The sequence below is a fragment of the Columba livia genome, chromosome 2, assembly GCF_036013475.1.
Source record: "Columba livia isolate bColLiv1 breed racing homer chromosome 2, bColLiv1.pat.W.v2, whole genome shotgun sequence".
Lineage (NCBI taxonomy): Eukaryota > Metazoa > Chordata > Aves > Columbiformes > Columbidae > Columba > Columba livia.
The window spans coordinates 34,310,201-34,327,957 of NC_088603.1; the positions used below are offsets into that span (position 1 = coordinate 34,310,201).

The 17,757-nt window shown below is 39.8% G+C and overlaps 1 protein-coding gene across 4 annotated transcripts in view; it reads right to left on the reverse strand.

The window, feature by feature from the left end:
- Window positions 1-17,757, reverse strand: part of RAPGEF5 (Rap guanine nucleotide exchange factor 5) — a 162,622-nt gene that overhangs the window by 122,372 nt on the left and 22,493 nt on the right. For all 4 annotated transcript variants that reach the window (XM_065051278.1, XM_065051280.1, XM_065051279.1 and 1 more), the window contains exons 2-5: window positions 8,418-8,468; window positions 7,170-7,276; window positions 6,038-6,159; window positions 4,502-4,670 (exon numbers count right to left, since the gene is read on the reverse strand). In XM_065051278.1, coding sequence (XP_064907350.1) covers window positions 4,502-4,670; window positions 6,038-6,159; window positions 7,170-7,276; window positions 8,418-8,468 — 449 coding nt within the window. The remainder of the gene's footprint in view (window positions 1-4,501; window positions 4,671-6,037; window positions 6,160-7,169; window positions 7,277-8,417; window positions 8,469-17,757) is intronic.

Sequence of the window (17,757 nt, forward strand, 5' to 3'; positions counted from 1 at the left end):
TTCATCTTCTATTTAAAAATACTCCCAGTATTAATCCGCATATGACCATGGAATACTTTTGAAACCAGTAATATACTAAAAATTTTAATCAGATTTCCAGAATCAGAGAGGAAGAGTATGTTTTGATTCCCAGGCTCATAGAAAAAAGTAAGACAGAATGGATACTGAGGAACAAAATCAGGACAGATATCAGCCTATTTTTTTCAAAAGGGGCCAGCTAAAACCTAGTAGGGCTGGTACCAAACAGGAGCTACAAAACCCAGGCAAACGGGCCCAACACTTATACAGCTCAGTGGGCTGTGGGCTCAGCAGTGCGTTAAGCAGAGCCTGATGCAGGGATGCTTGCCCTAGATCTGTGTGCAGACAGCTCAGGTCCAGCGCAATTATTACTGTACAAGCAATGCAGATATACCCATGGTCCTGGGCCTGGACTTCAACTGTCCAATGTAGAATTACTATATGCGTGACTACACTGGCTTTACAACCCACCTACAATGCCAATCAAAGATACCTGGATACCTCAGAGCTGTTTGCATTCAGCAAAATCTTTCCAGAAGATCCATAAGGCAGTAACTAAATGAACATCCTATCCCAGCTATTTGCATTAAAACTGAATTACTTCTAAGAGCGTTTACTTTTCTGAAATTAATAAAATGTAAATTATTTTGGGGTAGAAGACACAGAATGTAGTGTAACACTTCTGGAAATAACATGCAATATGAAATAAACAAAAAAACATTCACACATTAAGATGTCTTCAAATAATTTTTAAAAGAATGGGATACATTTCAATAGTCTAAGCTACTCAACACATTCTTGAAATGTTCATTGAGTTTAGCAGTGCATCTGGGAATTAGGTGTTGTAACAAACACCTCTTTACAAAGAAGGAAATAGAAGCATACAAAGATTAAACACCTGATACAAAGCTATTGCAGTCACTGGAAAAGAATTCGGGAGGCATTGGACGAGAGCCTAAGTGATTGCCCAAGGCTGTAAGGAAGTTCACGGCACAGCTTTCGATACAGATCTTTTGTTTCCAGGTTATTGCAATATTCACTTATTTTCTATTCAAGTAGAATTAGCTGTGATTAACACAGGGTGTTTAATGACCCTCAGAGGTCTCCACATGAGTCCCATCTCGTCTGACAACATTTACTGTGGCCCAGTCCTGTGAAATACACATAAAAACATTAGCCTTCAGTTTAGTGTGAGCTGCTAATAATTTGCTGTGTCCCATCTTGTTTTCCATGGTAGATTCCCACCAATGTCATGTTTAATGTAGGGAATTTGTCAAGGTCAAAAGGCAACAGGGAGCACTGTAAGTAGGGGAGAACCATAAGTATGTCTCAAGCTTCAGAACACTATTTACATTATAGAACTTACTGTAGTATTATTTGGTAATACTTCTAATAATACTCAAGAAAAAATACAAATCCATCAAAAATCTCTACAGGAAGTTGAGGCCAGGCCACATTTCTTTTAACAGGGTTTCCAGAAGAACTGCTGAAGGAAATCCCGAGCTGCTACTGGCTACTCAGGTCTACAGACTCCTGGGAGAGCATATCCATGGTGCTCCACAGAGACTGACTGATGCACCCAGCAGTCCAGGCAAGCACGATGCTGCTGCCCATCAGCTGCAGAGGAGACAGAGCTTGTCTGGCTCCCAGGACCACCAGGAGATGTCCAATATTGCCTTCTGGTGCAGGCAGTTGCTTCTGATTTCATAAAAAACAGGGAATGTAATTAATAAGGTAAGAACGTCTTTATCCCTATGTACATATGGAATTAATGCCATCAATGCAGATGTCCTGGTTTCAGCTGGGATAGAGTTATTTTTTTTCCTAGTAGCTGGTATAGTGCTATGTTTTGAATTCAGTATCAGAATAATGTTGATAATACACTGATGTTTTGGTTGTTGCTAAGGAATGTTTATATTAAGTCAAGGACTTTTCAGCAAGGAGGTTGGCAGTGCACAAGAAGCTGGGAACAGACATAGCCAGGACAGTTGACCCAGACTGGCTAAAGGAATATTCCATACCACATGATGTCACAAAAGTCTATAAACTTGAGGAGGTGGCTGAGGGTCAGTGACTGCTGCTCCAGCACTGGCTGCGTATCAGTCGCCAGGTCGTGAGCAATTGCATTGTGCATCACTTGTTTTATTTATTATTATTTTCTTTTTCTATCCTGTTAAGCTTTATTTTAACCCACAAGGTTTGCCTTTTTTTTCTGATTCTCTCCTTGATCCCACTGCAGGGACAAGGGAGTGAGCGAATTGTGGTGTGTGGTGTTTAGCTGCCTGCCAGGTTAAACCACAATAACAGACTATGAGAAAAAATAAGATCAAAAAAGTGAACACAAAAAAGTTAAATTACAAGAAAGACTATTCTTCTAATGGTATGCAAAACAGCTTACATATTTGCAAAAAGACAAATACTAACTGCAAAGAATGGGTTTTAGAATTGCCCTCTTTTTTTTTTTCCACAAAAAATAGTATATGGGTTTATTTAACCTGGTCAGGTAACTTCAACAAACACCTCATCACATCTATTCCCTTTCAGGTTGCGTTTTAGCAGCATCGAGCATGGAGAATTTTGAACCTGAAAAAGCATCCTTTCCCTTTAATATCACACTCCCTTGAGAATATACCATTATTTGAAATTCAATCCCTTCAATATATGTTTTTTTAAAAAGCACCCTCACAATCTGACAGTTAAAACCTCCAGAAAATAATTCTTCAGTGACAGTGTTCCCAAAAGGAATCCAGCTTCAACTAAAATTTGAATAATGTGAGCAGGAAGGAGTTGGAAATGTACATTAATGAATAATTGCTCAATTTATATGACAGGGATCATCCTCCACTAGAAATGACAGTTGCACTGAAACGATAAAACAGCAAAGCAGACTGTAAAATAGTGGTACTCTTTGCCAAGGTCAGCATGCAGGACATTTTTAACTCAAACCTAAAAAAATCTTCAATCCATTTTCCTATCCACCATCCTTCATGTAACACATCAATATGACCTATCTGTTCTGTCTTTTTGATTCAAAGCCTTCATACAAGTAGTCATAAGCCATGAAGAGTGGCCTGATTGGCAGTGACAATGAGGAAAACCCCAGTTCCCACTGAAATCCAGATGAAATCACCCTGATATTTAAGGGAGAGCCAAAGTGCTTAGCACCAGGGTAGGTTGGAAGACAAGAATTTCTATTTGCAGAAATATTCGAAGGTTTTCTCCCATATGAGTCATCTGCTTAGAGGATCACATTCAGTCCCCTGCTCTAGCCAATTTGGGGTCCCCATCACTTGGCTACACTCACTCAAGCTGACCAAATAAATGCATTTTCAACAGAATCCCCACTCCAGCACTGCCAGTTTCTGGTTAGTGAGGGCAGTCAGCAACAGGGCAGGGAATGAAGTTTCTGCCCTAAGCCATGCAGAGAAACTACTGAGTTTGTTTTTTTTTTCTATCAGCTAAACATGTCTGAATTTTAGAAGCTAAGCTTGAGACAGCATACAAGGACTTTGGACTTTGTGCTCCTTTAAAGTAGTTCCATTGGGCATTTATTTGAGACAACGTGTTTTTAAAATTTAGTATGTAGAGAAGGAAAGTACTTCCAGAAAAATGTTTTTCTCTTTGACATCAAAGAGAATAAATCCTACTACTGCTAGAGTAATCATTCTCCACAGTATAAGTACCAGGTTTGAGGCTTCATCATGCCAGGGACAATGAAAGAATTTAACCAAACCTGTCTGTCCAGGCCAGCTACTGCAGTTTTGCCAAGGCATGAAGAGTCACAAGCCTCCAGACCTCTCACTGACAGCTTTTTCCTACAATCTGGCCTCCCTACTGTGGCACAAATGACTATAGTTTCCTTCTAGCTGCTCTAAATAGGCAACATTTAGACCTCAGTTGTATCAGCACAGGGGGTATGATAACATCCAATAGTCAGGTGGAAGAAGAGACATATAGGAAGTGAAACTCTTAAAAGGCATATTCTGAAAAAGGAATAGCAATATGAGACTACAGAGCTCTGGTGAACATGAAGTAACAAACTAAAAGCAGGTGACTGAAGCTACCACATTTCCACCCATCCTCTCTAGCCATCTGAGAGCTGATCCTGACGCAGGCATCTGATCTGCTAGCTAATCAGCTCCACAGCATGACAGCTGCCAATTTTGTGTCAAAACCTCCAAATGTCAAAGGAGAACAAAAAAAAAAAAAAAAAAAAAAGCCACTTGCCCAGGTAATATAGCAACCTAGAGTCAGCAAGCTACTGCATAAGAACCACAATAGACAAAAAAAAAAGTCAAGTGCCCTCACTTTTCTACCCACATTGACTTTCTCAGAAGAAAAGCCCATCTCTACAAAACTTTTCAACCCTAAAAAGAAAGCTGACTCATTTGCACAGTTTTTTGGGGATAAACAGAGTCGTTATAAGCCAGCAATTTATGAAATACTCAGGAAAAGTTGCAAACAGCCATACATGCGCACTTACAGATTACACATGTCAATCCTGGGAGGAGACAATGGCAGTAGTTGAAGTAGGAGTTTTACTCCATTCTTCCATCCTTCCTCTTTCTCAAATTCACAGAAAAGGTAGGTACATTCATCTGCTGAGAACTGGTAGAAGGCATGTGTGTCTTGAAAATAGACTTGTCTGTCCACTGTTAGAAAAAAATAACATTAGATATCCTTTAAACTATTACTGTTTAAAGACTCTATGTCCACACCACTTTGCACTTGACTTTAATGCTGACTTGCACCACCAGACAGGGCAAAAGGATTGCAAACTCAGCATAGAAGCAATCCTGCCCTCTCATATTAACTCAGTGCATCCAAACCAGACAACCCCAAAACCTCAACTTTAAGATCTCCAGGCTGCTGAAATTCAAACATTAAGATTGCTGAGTATTTAAGCAATTTTGGAAACAGTACAGTATCAAGGGATAGAAACCTTCCACTTGTCAGATTTCTAAGCATCAATTGCTATTGACTTCTAATCTGTTCTCGCTAGTGGTCAGGCACTAGTAAACAAAGTTCAATAATGGGGATGTAGCCCATCATTATTGCAGTTTCTTCCTCAAATTCAGGGCTACTGGATCTGTAGATTAGATCTGGGTAAGATAATGCACCCATACAAAAGTCATTGTCTTCCCTGGCATAACTGGGATTGCACTGGTGAATCGAAGGATAGGGTCCAAAGCTGGAAGCACAGGCTCCTGCTGGAGAGTCTTTCAACCCTTGATGAGCCTGCATGATCAGACATGCTGTCAGTGTAGCTGGAGCACAAGAAAATCTTCAAGTATACTGTCTGTGTACATAAGCAATCTTCCATAACACCTCATCTCTTCACAAAGAGGAAAGCTAAGTGTCTAGCACAGACCCCAGGGCTGGGTATCTTCTGAGCTAAGCTACCTAAGTAGTCCCAGCTACAATGGAAAGTCCATCAGACTCCCAGAGGCTGGTTATCAGGGTAATAGTCACCAACCATATAAACTGGACCTAACCCCTAAATTTGGTGGGGAAGGTGGGGACAGCTGGGCAGAACCTGTCATCACAGCCATCTCCAGGAGCTGAATCTTCTCTCTCATTCCATTGTAATCTAAAACTAAGAAAAACAGAGAGCGGAAGGGAAAAATCACTAATTGCTAGAGAAGGCATCTGGCGAAGCCATGATCTGCAGTGACTGAACAGCTGTGGTTTTGTAAAAAACGTAAAAGAGCTTGAAGATTAAAAAAAAATAGGCTGGAAAAGACATGCACACTGTGTGCAGCTTGGCAATAAGCAATTACATTTGCAAAAGCAAAAAGAAAAAAAAATGGCCAAAACAAGAGATTCATCTTTGGTATTTACGAAATGAAATGTCACAGAGGTGAGTGTACCAAAGAGATGGTAAAATAAACAACTGTGAAGAAAAATGGATCAATCTGCATTTTTTTTCTTTCCCTCCTTCCTCTCCCATCAAAATGCGAGTCTTATCCCATGCAGGAGAAACTGAGAGCCTCTCTCATGAAGGGCCATCAAGACTGACCTGATAATATAATGCCCATATCCAGCAGGAGCTGCCACACTCCAACCGCTGTAGACCTGCACTTCACAAAAGGGCACTGCTCCAAAAGCCAGTCTACCAGTTCTGATCCAACACAGCTCCTCCTGAAAACAAGCAAAACATATCTTCTTACACTACAGTGATGTTAAAATGTTCTTTTATCATAAAGAGCTTTTACAAAAAGCTATTAAAAGTGAATCCTTTTGTTCAGCAGGGCAAGCCTTTTGTATAAACTACTGATTTTTGTAATCCTGTTCACTTCAAGGGAAGAAATTATTCTGGCAAGTCTCAGGGGATGCCCTTAGTTACAACAAGGGAACTCATGTTATATGAGTAAGTTCCCTTACATACCTAATTCACGCAGCACACTTTACAATATGTTATATATTTATCAATTTTTGCTGCATACAGAGAGTCATCCAAAGATGTAGAAATGTTAAATAAAATCCAGCTTTTAGCCTCAGGATTTTTTCTTTCTGAGCACAGGCATAAGCAATATGGCTACACAATGTATGCCTAAAACCTTAAGTGCTGCTCTAGGACGTACTTCATCTTGCACATTATTGGTAAACTTCTCTTTTTAAATCATATCTCTTTTCCTAAATATGGATATGAATGAATGGTGCTATAATAGAGACCTGTATACTTTGGCATAATTGAAAATAGGAGGAAGCATTTATACTGTAATGTAACACAAATGGAAAATTATTTCATTACAGAAATATTCCATAAATTACATGCAAAAATCACTGTGTAACTAAATCTTAGGAATCCAATTAATCTCTTTTATAACTCCAGACCAGGGCTGAATTTAATACACTTTCTTTTCAACAACATAACAGACAAACACAATTGTATATGAAATCATATGAAATTAAATTAATGGACATACAACCAGGCCACTGCATCTTTCTGAAAACTGACAAAGTAACATAAGAAAATATATTAAAATACAGGAGATTTTAAAGATTTTTTTTTTTTTTTTTTAATATTTTTGGTTCTTAGTAATGCACACAAAATCTGACTCTCAGAATTTACTCACTTGTCAAACCAGGGCATAGACAAAGGTGAATAAAACCCATCCAGTTGATTAAAGAAAATTATTTCAGGTTACCTGCAAATGCCAGTAAGGTACACCCTGTCTTTAATCAGGTCAGACGCTTGTAGAGTAAAAATATTCCTGAGAGCTCTCCCAGCACAGGAAGAACTTTCTCCATAAATCTGAATGAAAAGAGAAATTGAAAACTGTGACAAACAGGGATTTCCTCCTGCTGTAGTAAATTGCCTTGGCACTGCCCAGTCCCCTCCTGCTGGGCAATGCCTTCTCCCCAGCTAAACGACAAGCAAGCAGTCAAAGCCTCATAGGAAATGCACCCCAACTTCTGTCATACCCATTAGTATCATGGGTCACAGAGACCCTTGTGGACTGGACTATTTTTACATTTGCTGCCTTAGAAAAGCAGAGATTTCACAATCTGTGAGCTTTACCTTTGAACAACAGACAAGTTCAAATGAAAATAAGTGTTTTTCTAGTGAAGCAAGATGACTATATTAACCATTGCAAGACCACACAAACACAGTTAAATATTTTTCCATTTGTATTTGAGTTAAATAATTTAATACAAGCCTAATACATATTGAAACACCATTTCATAGTTTTTTTTTTGTTCAGAAACATCGGAGGTATGCTATGATAGCTCCAGGTCAGTTCATCCATACCTTGCCAGGAGGGTGTGGTGTTCCAGAATGGACACACCTCTGACTTCCCCCATCCCTGATTCCTACCTTATACTTCAAGCCTGCAGATGTGTCTGTCAAAACAGGACCCAACTCCAACTTCCATAAAACCACATTCCATCTGGACTCTCTATACCTCCCTACTGATGAATTTAACTCAGGCTTCTGTTGTGATGTTTCCTCACCGTCCCAGTAAAACACATCAATAATACAAATAACTAACTTGAAAGAAAAACAGTGCTGTGGATTCATCTTGTTTGTTTGTTCGTTTGTTTCCTATGTTTGGGAATCTTTCAAGGAATATAAAATTGTCCTGAGACAATAAAGTCTTACGAGATGCAAAAATATAGCTCTCAAATATTGCAAAACTAATCCAAATGGTGGCAATCATTTACACAGCTGGGAAGCATGTACACATTGTAATTCACAATAATTCAGTTTGCAAATTGAGTAATAGAAGTAGACAATTTCTAACATACACAAATGATAACTTGTTAGCAAGATTTAACTGCAGGCCACATTCATAAGTGTCTTCAAAGGTATCATTAAGAGGTTGAACCAAAGCAAAATGATTCCTAATACGTTGTTCAACGAAACGGAATTAAAAAGGAAGCTTGAAAAGTACCTTGTTTGAAGGAGTTTCCAAATAGGGATTTGAAATTCTTCTAGACAGGGTCTGTAAGACAATTTGGTAAAGCTTTAGTTTTGTTCTGGTTTTTGAATGAAAAAAAAAAAAAAAAAGTAGCAGCAATCTAGGTCTTTTAGCTACTGAAATCCAAATAAAAAGAATTTATCAAGTCATCTAAGTAGTCTAACTGAAGTCTTCAATTATTTATTTTTTCAAAAAGTTTTGGTAAACTCAGTTCTGTGCTGCTTACTACTTTTATTCTCTATCTGGAAAATGTGAGCAATGAGGAGGCAAAGTCTCTAGACAATACACAATTATTTTGGTCAGGAAAGACCAGAAATGACTGTGAAGAATTTAAAGATAAACTTTTAAAAAGCTAGATGAAAAGACAGTATTGTTATGAACTCAACATTAAAAGCAGCATGTACTAGAGGGAGAAAATGTAATTACACATGCTCTAATACCTCTTAAAGCAAAGTTTATCAATTCAGTAAAGACACCTCAGGGTCACAGTACTCTTCACAAGGAAGACCACTCTTCTAAATTAAATTCTTAGCTGTAGTTTGAAAAAGCATAAGAATAAATGAGGAAGAAAAAGGTGACCAGCAGGGAAGTAACACTGCTCTAATATAGACCAGCATTATCTCTGCCATGCCACATAGTGCACTGGTAACAGCATCTCCAAAAATGGACACTCCAATGTTAGAAGGGATTCAGTTAATAGTAGTAAGAATAATAAAGGATTTGGATAAATTTTTATATGAGAAGAGACAGAAAATACTGTGACTATTTACCCTACAAAGGAGAGATTACGGGAGACATAATACAACTATACAAAAATAATGAAATGGCACAGAGAAAAACAGACTTTCTCTGCTCTCTTTTATGTAACATGAGAATAACCAATCACTCAGTGAAGTCAGAGAGGGTTCATCTTTGAGGACATAAGGAGGAAAATTACATTTAACTCTTCACAGCAGGGAAACGCAATGCCAAAACCTTACTGCTGATCAATAAAGACTGAGCATTTAAAGTTATAAAATTATCAGTTAGCCAGAACTCTGGAAGGCAGATAGACACAGGATAAACATCTCTATGAGAGTGAGGTTACCCCACCATCATACTTCCATATTGTGTCAGTGTTAAAAGACAATATGTTGTCTACTCTGATGCTTACTGTCAACTTCTATCTTAATACAAGCCATACAAGAGACAAATAAACGTTGCCTAAAAGAAGCCTGGAAGGGGAACAAAAAATGTGCAGGTGCACTGGCAGCACAATGGGAGGCAATGCAAGCAACATAATTAATTCCTCACTTTGAGAAGGATCCAATTCATACTTTGTATACTGTAATCATAAAAAAATCATGCTCCACAGCTCATAAGAATTAGAGAACCCATATTTCAGTTATGCTACCTGTTTTTTCCATCACCTATACTCTTCTTACTGTATTTTTAGAAGGGGAAGGTAAGTGACAAGAAACTGCAGAAGCGTCTAAAGCTGTTTACCCTTCCATGCACACCACAAATGCTAGTGTAGTTCCACGCATAACAGTAGGTCCATATGGAAATACTATAACGTAAAAGCTTCATTCCCCTCACCCATATCTAACAAACATGCCGTAGAGTGTATAACATTGCCTCAGATCCCACTTACTCTTCCTAGCCAGCACGTCATTAACACCTGAGTTCTGCAGCAGCCCTTCATACCAATGCTTCACTTGGTTTCTGTCCAAGTCTTTCATCCAACCAGCCTCACTCCCTGCAACAGCACAGTTGAAGCTTGTACATTGATTTTCCCCCTCCCCACTCCATTCCCAGGCTGGGGCTAATGACGTTATCATCAGCAAACTCATTCCAGAGGTGCTGGTGAGAACTGCAGCCCCTGGCATGGCACTGGCCTGGTCCCTGGCACTCACAACAGCTGAGCATCAGCCAGGGCAAATACCACTACTGCAGGGTGTAGTTACATGGCAGCATAAGACCAAACTCAGTAAAGCAAGACTGGAAGTAAAGTTACAGTGTCTCAGTAAGTTAAACCAGCTCTCAGAGGGTTCAGAAAGCTCTAGAGGCAACATGAAGGAAAAGGCTGGATAAAAGAGTTGGGAGGAGGGATGAGGAGAAGGAGAGCAGGGGGAGGCTGAAGCAGAGGTCCCATGTTAGGCAGCAGGGAGCCAAATCAGCTCAGCAACAGAGGGAACCCCACAAAACAGGATCAAGCCAGCTGCACGTCCCCTGGATGCAATGCCCTCCCAGTAATATCTTGGACTGTGGTTACTCCTTCTGCATTACTTTCAGATAAAGCTGGTACTCTGACACTTTGGCTTATCACAACAGATATGGAGCAGGGACTGGGTCAAAATATCCCACCCTCCAGGGACTATGGCCTCAGCCACCAAGACAACTGGTGTTGCTTAGGCAGCACATCAACACTAATTACTTCATATGAAGTGAAAAAAAGCACGAAGCAGTAAAATTTCCATTTTCAACTCAAAACAAAACATTTTATTTGGCTGCACTTACTAACCCACCCCACACAACAGCACACACACACATAGGAAAAGAAGGAGGAGGTTCATAAGAGCACAGACAAAATGTCCATGATGGAAGCATCCCCTTTCCTCCAGACAACAGAAGACCTGGCTTTAATTCCTGCTTCAGGAAAACTGAACTCACGTTGCCCACTTTGGCATGTACCTGGCTGTCAGATGATGGCTGGAGCTATGAATTACTTCTAAGGAATATGCAAAAGATTACTAAGGCTGAAAACTAGCAGAGTGGGAGAAAAAAAAAAGAAAAAAAAAAGGTCTTCTAGTTTGCCTTTCAAATCACACAGTGCTAGCTCTGCAGCAGGGGAGAGAGAAGGAATTCACAGCCCTGAAATGGGAGAAGGGGTGACAGGACAACAGCTTCAGTTGGTGACAACATGAACCTGTTTCAGCTTGAAGCAAGCGTGACACATCGGAGAGCCTAGGAGAGTATATTCCTGCATGTCATGCAGGAATCTACACACACAAAATTTCCACAAATACAAGAAAATGGAAATAGCATACAAGAAAATAAAAGTGGAAGTGGCATTCTGGACTAGAAAAAAAATGATCTTTCCTGTTGATGCTATTGCAGCCTGTGTAATGTTGAAACGCTCACTGCAGTTAGGCTGAAATTCATACCAAATTTTAGGAGTTTATGTCCTTGTGGTTTTTTTTTTAATCTCGTCTCAATAAATATTTAGCTAGGACAAAATCCTTTCTTTTTGTGTTACTGAGCATACCTCTGCTCAACAGACTCTAGTTTGGCTGTTAGGGACAAACTGGGCAGTCACCTTCCAGACAGAGGAAAAAGGAGTGGATGGGAGGTCGAGGCTTTGTTTGAAAACCCCAATGATTAGACTGCCATTTGAGGGAAGCATCATTCCACCCTGTAGGTATTTGGTAAATATAGGATACTCCTCCCAAATGATTTTGATACACACACCCCTCAATTCAAAATACATTTGCAAATAACTCTTAGAATGAGCCAAAATGTGCTTTTAAAGCAAATTCATTAGTCATTAAGCAAACAACTCATCTTTCATGAAAATCACCTTGGAACAGCTATAGCAGCCCATGCCAAGTACTGCTTTCCAGGTACTGCCACCTCAGCTTCTCCCCATGCCGCTTCACCAGCTTGAGGAGAAGCTCTGGCAAACCATGTGTCAGAGAGGAGATGGGGATAGAATCAGAGAATCATTGGAAAAAACCTTTAAGATAATTGAGTCCAACCGTAAACCTAACACCGCCAAGTTCACCTCTAAACCACATCCCTAAGCACGACATAAACACAGTTTTTAGACACCTCCAGGGATGGTAACTCCACCACTTCCCTGGGCAGCCTGTTCCAATGCCTGACAACCCTTTCAGTGAAGAAGTTTTCCCTAATATCCAATTTAAACCTCCCCTGGCGTAACTTGAGGCCATTTCCTCTTGTCCTATTACTTGCTACTTTGGAAAAGAGACAGGCACCCACCTCGCTACAACCTCCTTTCAGGTAGTTGTAGAGGGTGAGGTCTCCTCAGCCTCCTCCAGGCTAAACAGCCACAGTTCCCTCAGCTGCTCCTCATAAGAACTGTGCTCAAGACCCTTCACCAGTCTTGTTTCTCTTCATGTGGCAGCACATATGGTCCTGGGACAGGAGACCATACAGGAAGTAGATCCAGAGTGCTAGGTGTCCTCCGGGAGGGCTCTCCCATTACACATGAGTAGGTGTGCATAGGTGGCTTCAGCTTCCCTGCTGGGGATACAGGAAGAAAGCGGCAGGGAGCTGGTGCCCTGGGTTGGGTGATCAGGAGCGTGAAGTATGAACATGGCACAAGGATGGCATCCTAGCTTGGGGACATGATTTGCATGTGACAGAAGAGGATATTCGGGATAGGTGGCCCAGGAAGAGGTTTTGGAATAAGACTGCTAGAATCCAAGCCTGCATACACTATGGATAATTTAGTCTGAAATTGGGAAAAATTATAAAGAAGTTTACTGTGCTATTTAAAACTGCTAGAAGTACGGGGTGTAGGGCGATGGTGTTTAAAGAACAGGAAGATTAGAATAAAGTGACCAGCAAGTAATTTAAAACAACGAGAGGGAAATACTACTTTACAATCCATATGACCAGCTCATGGAATCATTAGCCAAAGAATCAAATACTCCAGCTAGACTTTCAGAAGCAGTAGCTAATTCAATGTCTGACACTACTAAGCAATGTCTATATCTGGGTTTAAATTAGTAGTGCCTCAACAGGACAAGTATTTTTAAGCAAGTGGAGCATCTCTGCCATTATTTAAAGCTAAGCATACGAAGACGTTGATGATAATATTTTAGTATATGAGCACAAACTGATTTTTGAAAGGTCTGGAAAGAAATTCCACCACAACATACTACACAACAAAAAAAGTGTACTAATGAAGGCACAGTTTGGTCTCCACTGGAAAGAGCAAGCCTTACCTTAGTGTGAGATGCCAAGTTAGTTCTTTACTCAGCAGAGTATTGAACTGGCTCCTCTATAGCAACTCCCTATGTGTTTACTACAATCTAGTTAATGTTCTAATCAAGAACTAAAGATACTGTAGAGCATGTTTTCAGTCATATCTTTTGGATATAAATTTGAATATCCTCCACATTTTTAGATCTGTGATTTTCCTTTGGCCTCATACCAGCTTTATAGGATGACTTGCCTACAAGTTGCTTGTTCTTTGCCTCCTGCCCAAGCTGTTCCAACAACTGCTGATATTTCTGCCATTGCCAGCACTGCAGTCGCAGTAGCATCAGCAGTGCTCCGTACATCTGCTAGCAATTTAATCTCCATCAATGCTCAGAAAGAAACAAAGCAAGAGTGCTTCAAGCTCCAGTTCAAGTGTTTTGTTCAGCTGGGATTTAGTATAGCGGTAGAAGCCAGCAACCTGTCTACACTAAAAGTCACATTGTAACACTACAGAAGAGGCCATAGAAATTGTAGGAAAATAATAATACAAATACGGGGTGCAAATGTTTTGCCTTTCTTCTAAGAGCTTCTGATATTCCTCTGCAGTTAACAACAAAACAAAACAAAAAAAAGCTTTGGCAAAGATAGGGAAGAAATTTTTTTTTATTAATCAAGATTGTTCTTTTTAAAATTAAAATTAAAAGGAATGAGAAAAGGCAGAATCAGAGTTCTTCCTCCCAGAAAATTATTTAAGCTTCCACTCCAAGTTTTTCAAATAACTAGGTTTTTAACTGGGTGTGTTACCAAAAAATCGAGCATAATGCCACCTGGAGTTTGCAATGTACAAAATTCACTTGTTTTCTGTTTACAACACACTCATCAGTATCTGTTTGATCAGGGCTTAATTTGCAAATATGCCCATGATCAAAACCACACTGCTGGGCAGTTCTAGGAACATTTTTGCATACAAATGAAAGGAAACAATTGTTCGTAGTTTCAGGGCACTATCACTATGTCCCTAAAAATTCAGCATAGCACTTGGGCATTTCAAATTGGATTACTCAGTATACTTAAAATTAAGCAAATGCTTCAGTGCTGCGCTCTATCAGGGCTTATTCCCTAAATATAAATAACCTGGAAAAAAAATCATCTCATTTTGAAATGCATGTGGAGTAGCAAAGACTAGCTGGTAATGAGATCATTTCTATTCCCTGACAGGGGGATTTCTGCAACTACTCAACACCTGAATCCTAAATTGGCTAATGTGACCACAAAGGACTTCATATATTCAGACAGATTTCCAACAAGCATTTAAGCATCCAAGCCTAAAATACACATTCACAAGTATTCATGCTGGAAACTTCCAACCGTGTGAGACAGTGTATAGAAAAGGACCACAAATAAAGCTGAATCCAAATTCACTCTCAAAACCAATCTGTTTGTGCTTTTCTTTCTTTACTAATCATTCAATTCTAACAATACAGTGGCTCAGGAAAAATTTTAAAAATCTACCAAGAGTATTTACTTAATTTCCCTCAGGTTTCTCTCCTACTCCCTGCACAAATCAAAAAGTAATTATTTTTTTCCTAGACAGATTTCTTTCTCTCATTACGAACCATGACAATGATAATGCCGTAACAGCAAAAGAAACCACTGCAACTATTACAACTGAAGGAAGCCTCTGATTTTTTTTTCTTCAAAAAGGTTTGCTGGAGTTACTAAAAGCAACCAGCTACAATAATTAGAGAATTTCCACTCCAGCCCTGATCTGAATGTAAATCTTGGAACAAAGCTGAGCTGTACCTGCCCGACACACCCTCCTCAACCTGCAACACAAGAAGGCAGCAATTTCTGCAGGACTAAATGCTCATTTATTCCCAGTGCTTAGTCATGCCAGGCAAGCGGTGGGGGCAGGGGAAGAAAATTACTGAACAATTTAGCTTATCACTTGGTCACCTTCAAATTTTTGCATTTCACATCTCTTGCTACTGTCTAAATTATGGGGGTTTTAAGCAGAAATAAGATATAGATGCTGTGTTTAGCATCTGAAATGCTATCGTTGTTTAAGGGTGGCTGAATATAGAGAGAGTGCTGTCATGAATCCCAATCCGTTTCCATGTGGCAGCAGATTTTTCCTCGTGGTTGCTAAGGCACAGCAAGCAGAGTTGGTTGGGAAGCTAGCTGACTTTCAGCAGATATCATTCAGATGAAACCGTACAATATGCCTGACTTTCTGCCAAATAATATTCATAACAAACAACCTTCCCCCACTGCTCCTCTCAAAACCTGCTGTCAGAATTTATGGATAACAAAGAACAAGTATTATAATGGAACAGTTCTCTCCATTAATACGCATTTAAGATTAAATATAAAACTCTTTATAAAGGAAAGACAGATCCAACTTGACATTCCCCTGATAATCTTAAACTTCATATGCTTAGGTGTAGCATAAAAAGATCAAAAGCTGTAAAAAAGAGAAACCTGTATTCAGTAGAGCTCACAATGTAGGATTCCCAGGTGAGCCTGTAAAGCTCTCTGGAGGCACCAAATGGGTCATTAGTAAAAGAAAACCAAAGAGTGTATTCTCACCTGCTTTCTGTATAACAAGAACTTGCAATGAATCTGAATAAGTTATTTCACAAAACGGAAACCCGCTGCTCATGGTTCATTCACACCTGCCCCAGAACAGAAAGGGAGCTGTGAAGAAAATGGCAGCTCTTTATAAAGACAGGTGACGCTCTTTTGGTTCAAAGACTCTTTTTTGAGATGATGACAGTCAGGAAAGCAAAGCATTTAGAAGAATTTCTGTGTTTTCCAGTACCTACCAAACTAAATAGGGCTGAATGGCTTTATGCTTGGAACAAAATTTCTTTTTTTTAGTTAATCTGGCATAAACTAGCCACTTTTAAAGTCTCCATAGCCTAGCAAGAAGCATAATTTAGTGCACAAGAGCAAATTTTGTTTGAAATGCCCTTTCCTTTACCCAAAAGGAGTTAAGAATAGAAAAAAGTATTACAGAATAAAATACGGCAGGACTGGCTGATTGCTCTCCCCGCTCTTCCCCAGCCCTATCATTGGGGAAAAGCCGTGGATAAATCCAGCTTTGGGAAGGCACCAACACAGGCCTGAACATCCTCTGTACTTACCCTGTGCTGTGGCATCTTGACACTGAAACCAACTCAGTTTGAGAGAAAGGCAGGACTGGTGAACTGGCAGAGGGGATGCCTGGGTTAGAAAAACTTTCCATTCCTTAAAAACAGATGACCATCACTCTCCTGCTCGTGATGCCTTTCCACAACCAAATTGAAGTATCATAAAATGAGGCTGCTGAAAGCAGGTTGTGTCTTTCCTCCACCTCCAGCTGCACCTTCCCATCCCCACTGCTCTTCTGCTTTGTAGAGCCATGCGTGGGTGTAAAGCCACGTCCTGAACAAACCTCAAGGACCAACAGCTTTGCACCAGCTTGTTAAATAATGATTCATTTTAACCCTGATTATTTCCCTCCACCAGGGCACTGGGGAGCCATACAAGCCCCATCGCCCACCAGGCAGGTGGCAGGGGCACAGGCCAGAGCAGTGGGACACGGAGGAAGCATGCATTTATGCTGAATTGAAACAATCCAAGGAATGATGGCATAAAACACATCTAATAAACCCTCAGTGTCTCTGTCAACATAAAAAGTTAACTACACTCACAAAAAATGACAAGACAAAATGCAAATGTGTCAGTAATGGGGAAGTTCACCTCCCACCTTCATATTCATGTAAGTGCACCAGTTTAAGTAAAACAGAAATTCCACCTGATTTAACTCCATAGACCAGTTGTAGACTGCGTGTGCTACAGCCATAGTTAACAATATAGAAACAGAGCTTAAACAGGTTTTTTCTTCTCTTTGTTAGAAATACATTATAGATGTTTTTAACTCACATGCTGATACAATGTTTGCAGTGAGAGTTCATTAAATATGAAAATAAGAAAGAATCTGAATTTTACTGCTTTTTATCATCCTTTATAAAACATTGAAATATGCAGAGTACACTAACTGACTATTCATGTTCCTTCATTAATCTAACTTTATTGCCCTAGCTTGCCATTTCAGCCAGACCTTTTCTAATTCTTCCTTAAAAGCTTCCCAGTGCATTTCACTCGTCCTGGCTGTCAGCAACATTTCATTCTCCCTTTTTTTTCAGTACAAAATAGACACTGTACAGACTGTCACCATGAAAACTTCCCAATATTGCTGCATTTATTTATTTTTAAAACTCAGCATCTAATAAATACAGTAGATGGTCTTTGTAATCTACCGTCATGGTCTTTGTAATCTACCGTCATGTTACTGGCCATCAGCATCTTTGGTTTTGATCTGGAGAGCAGTGCACGAGAG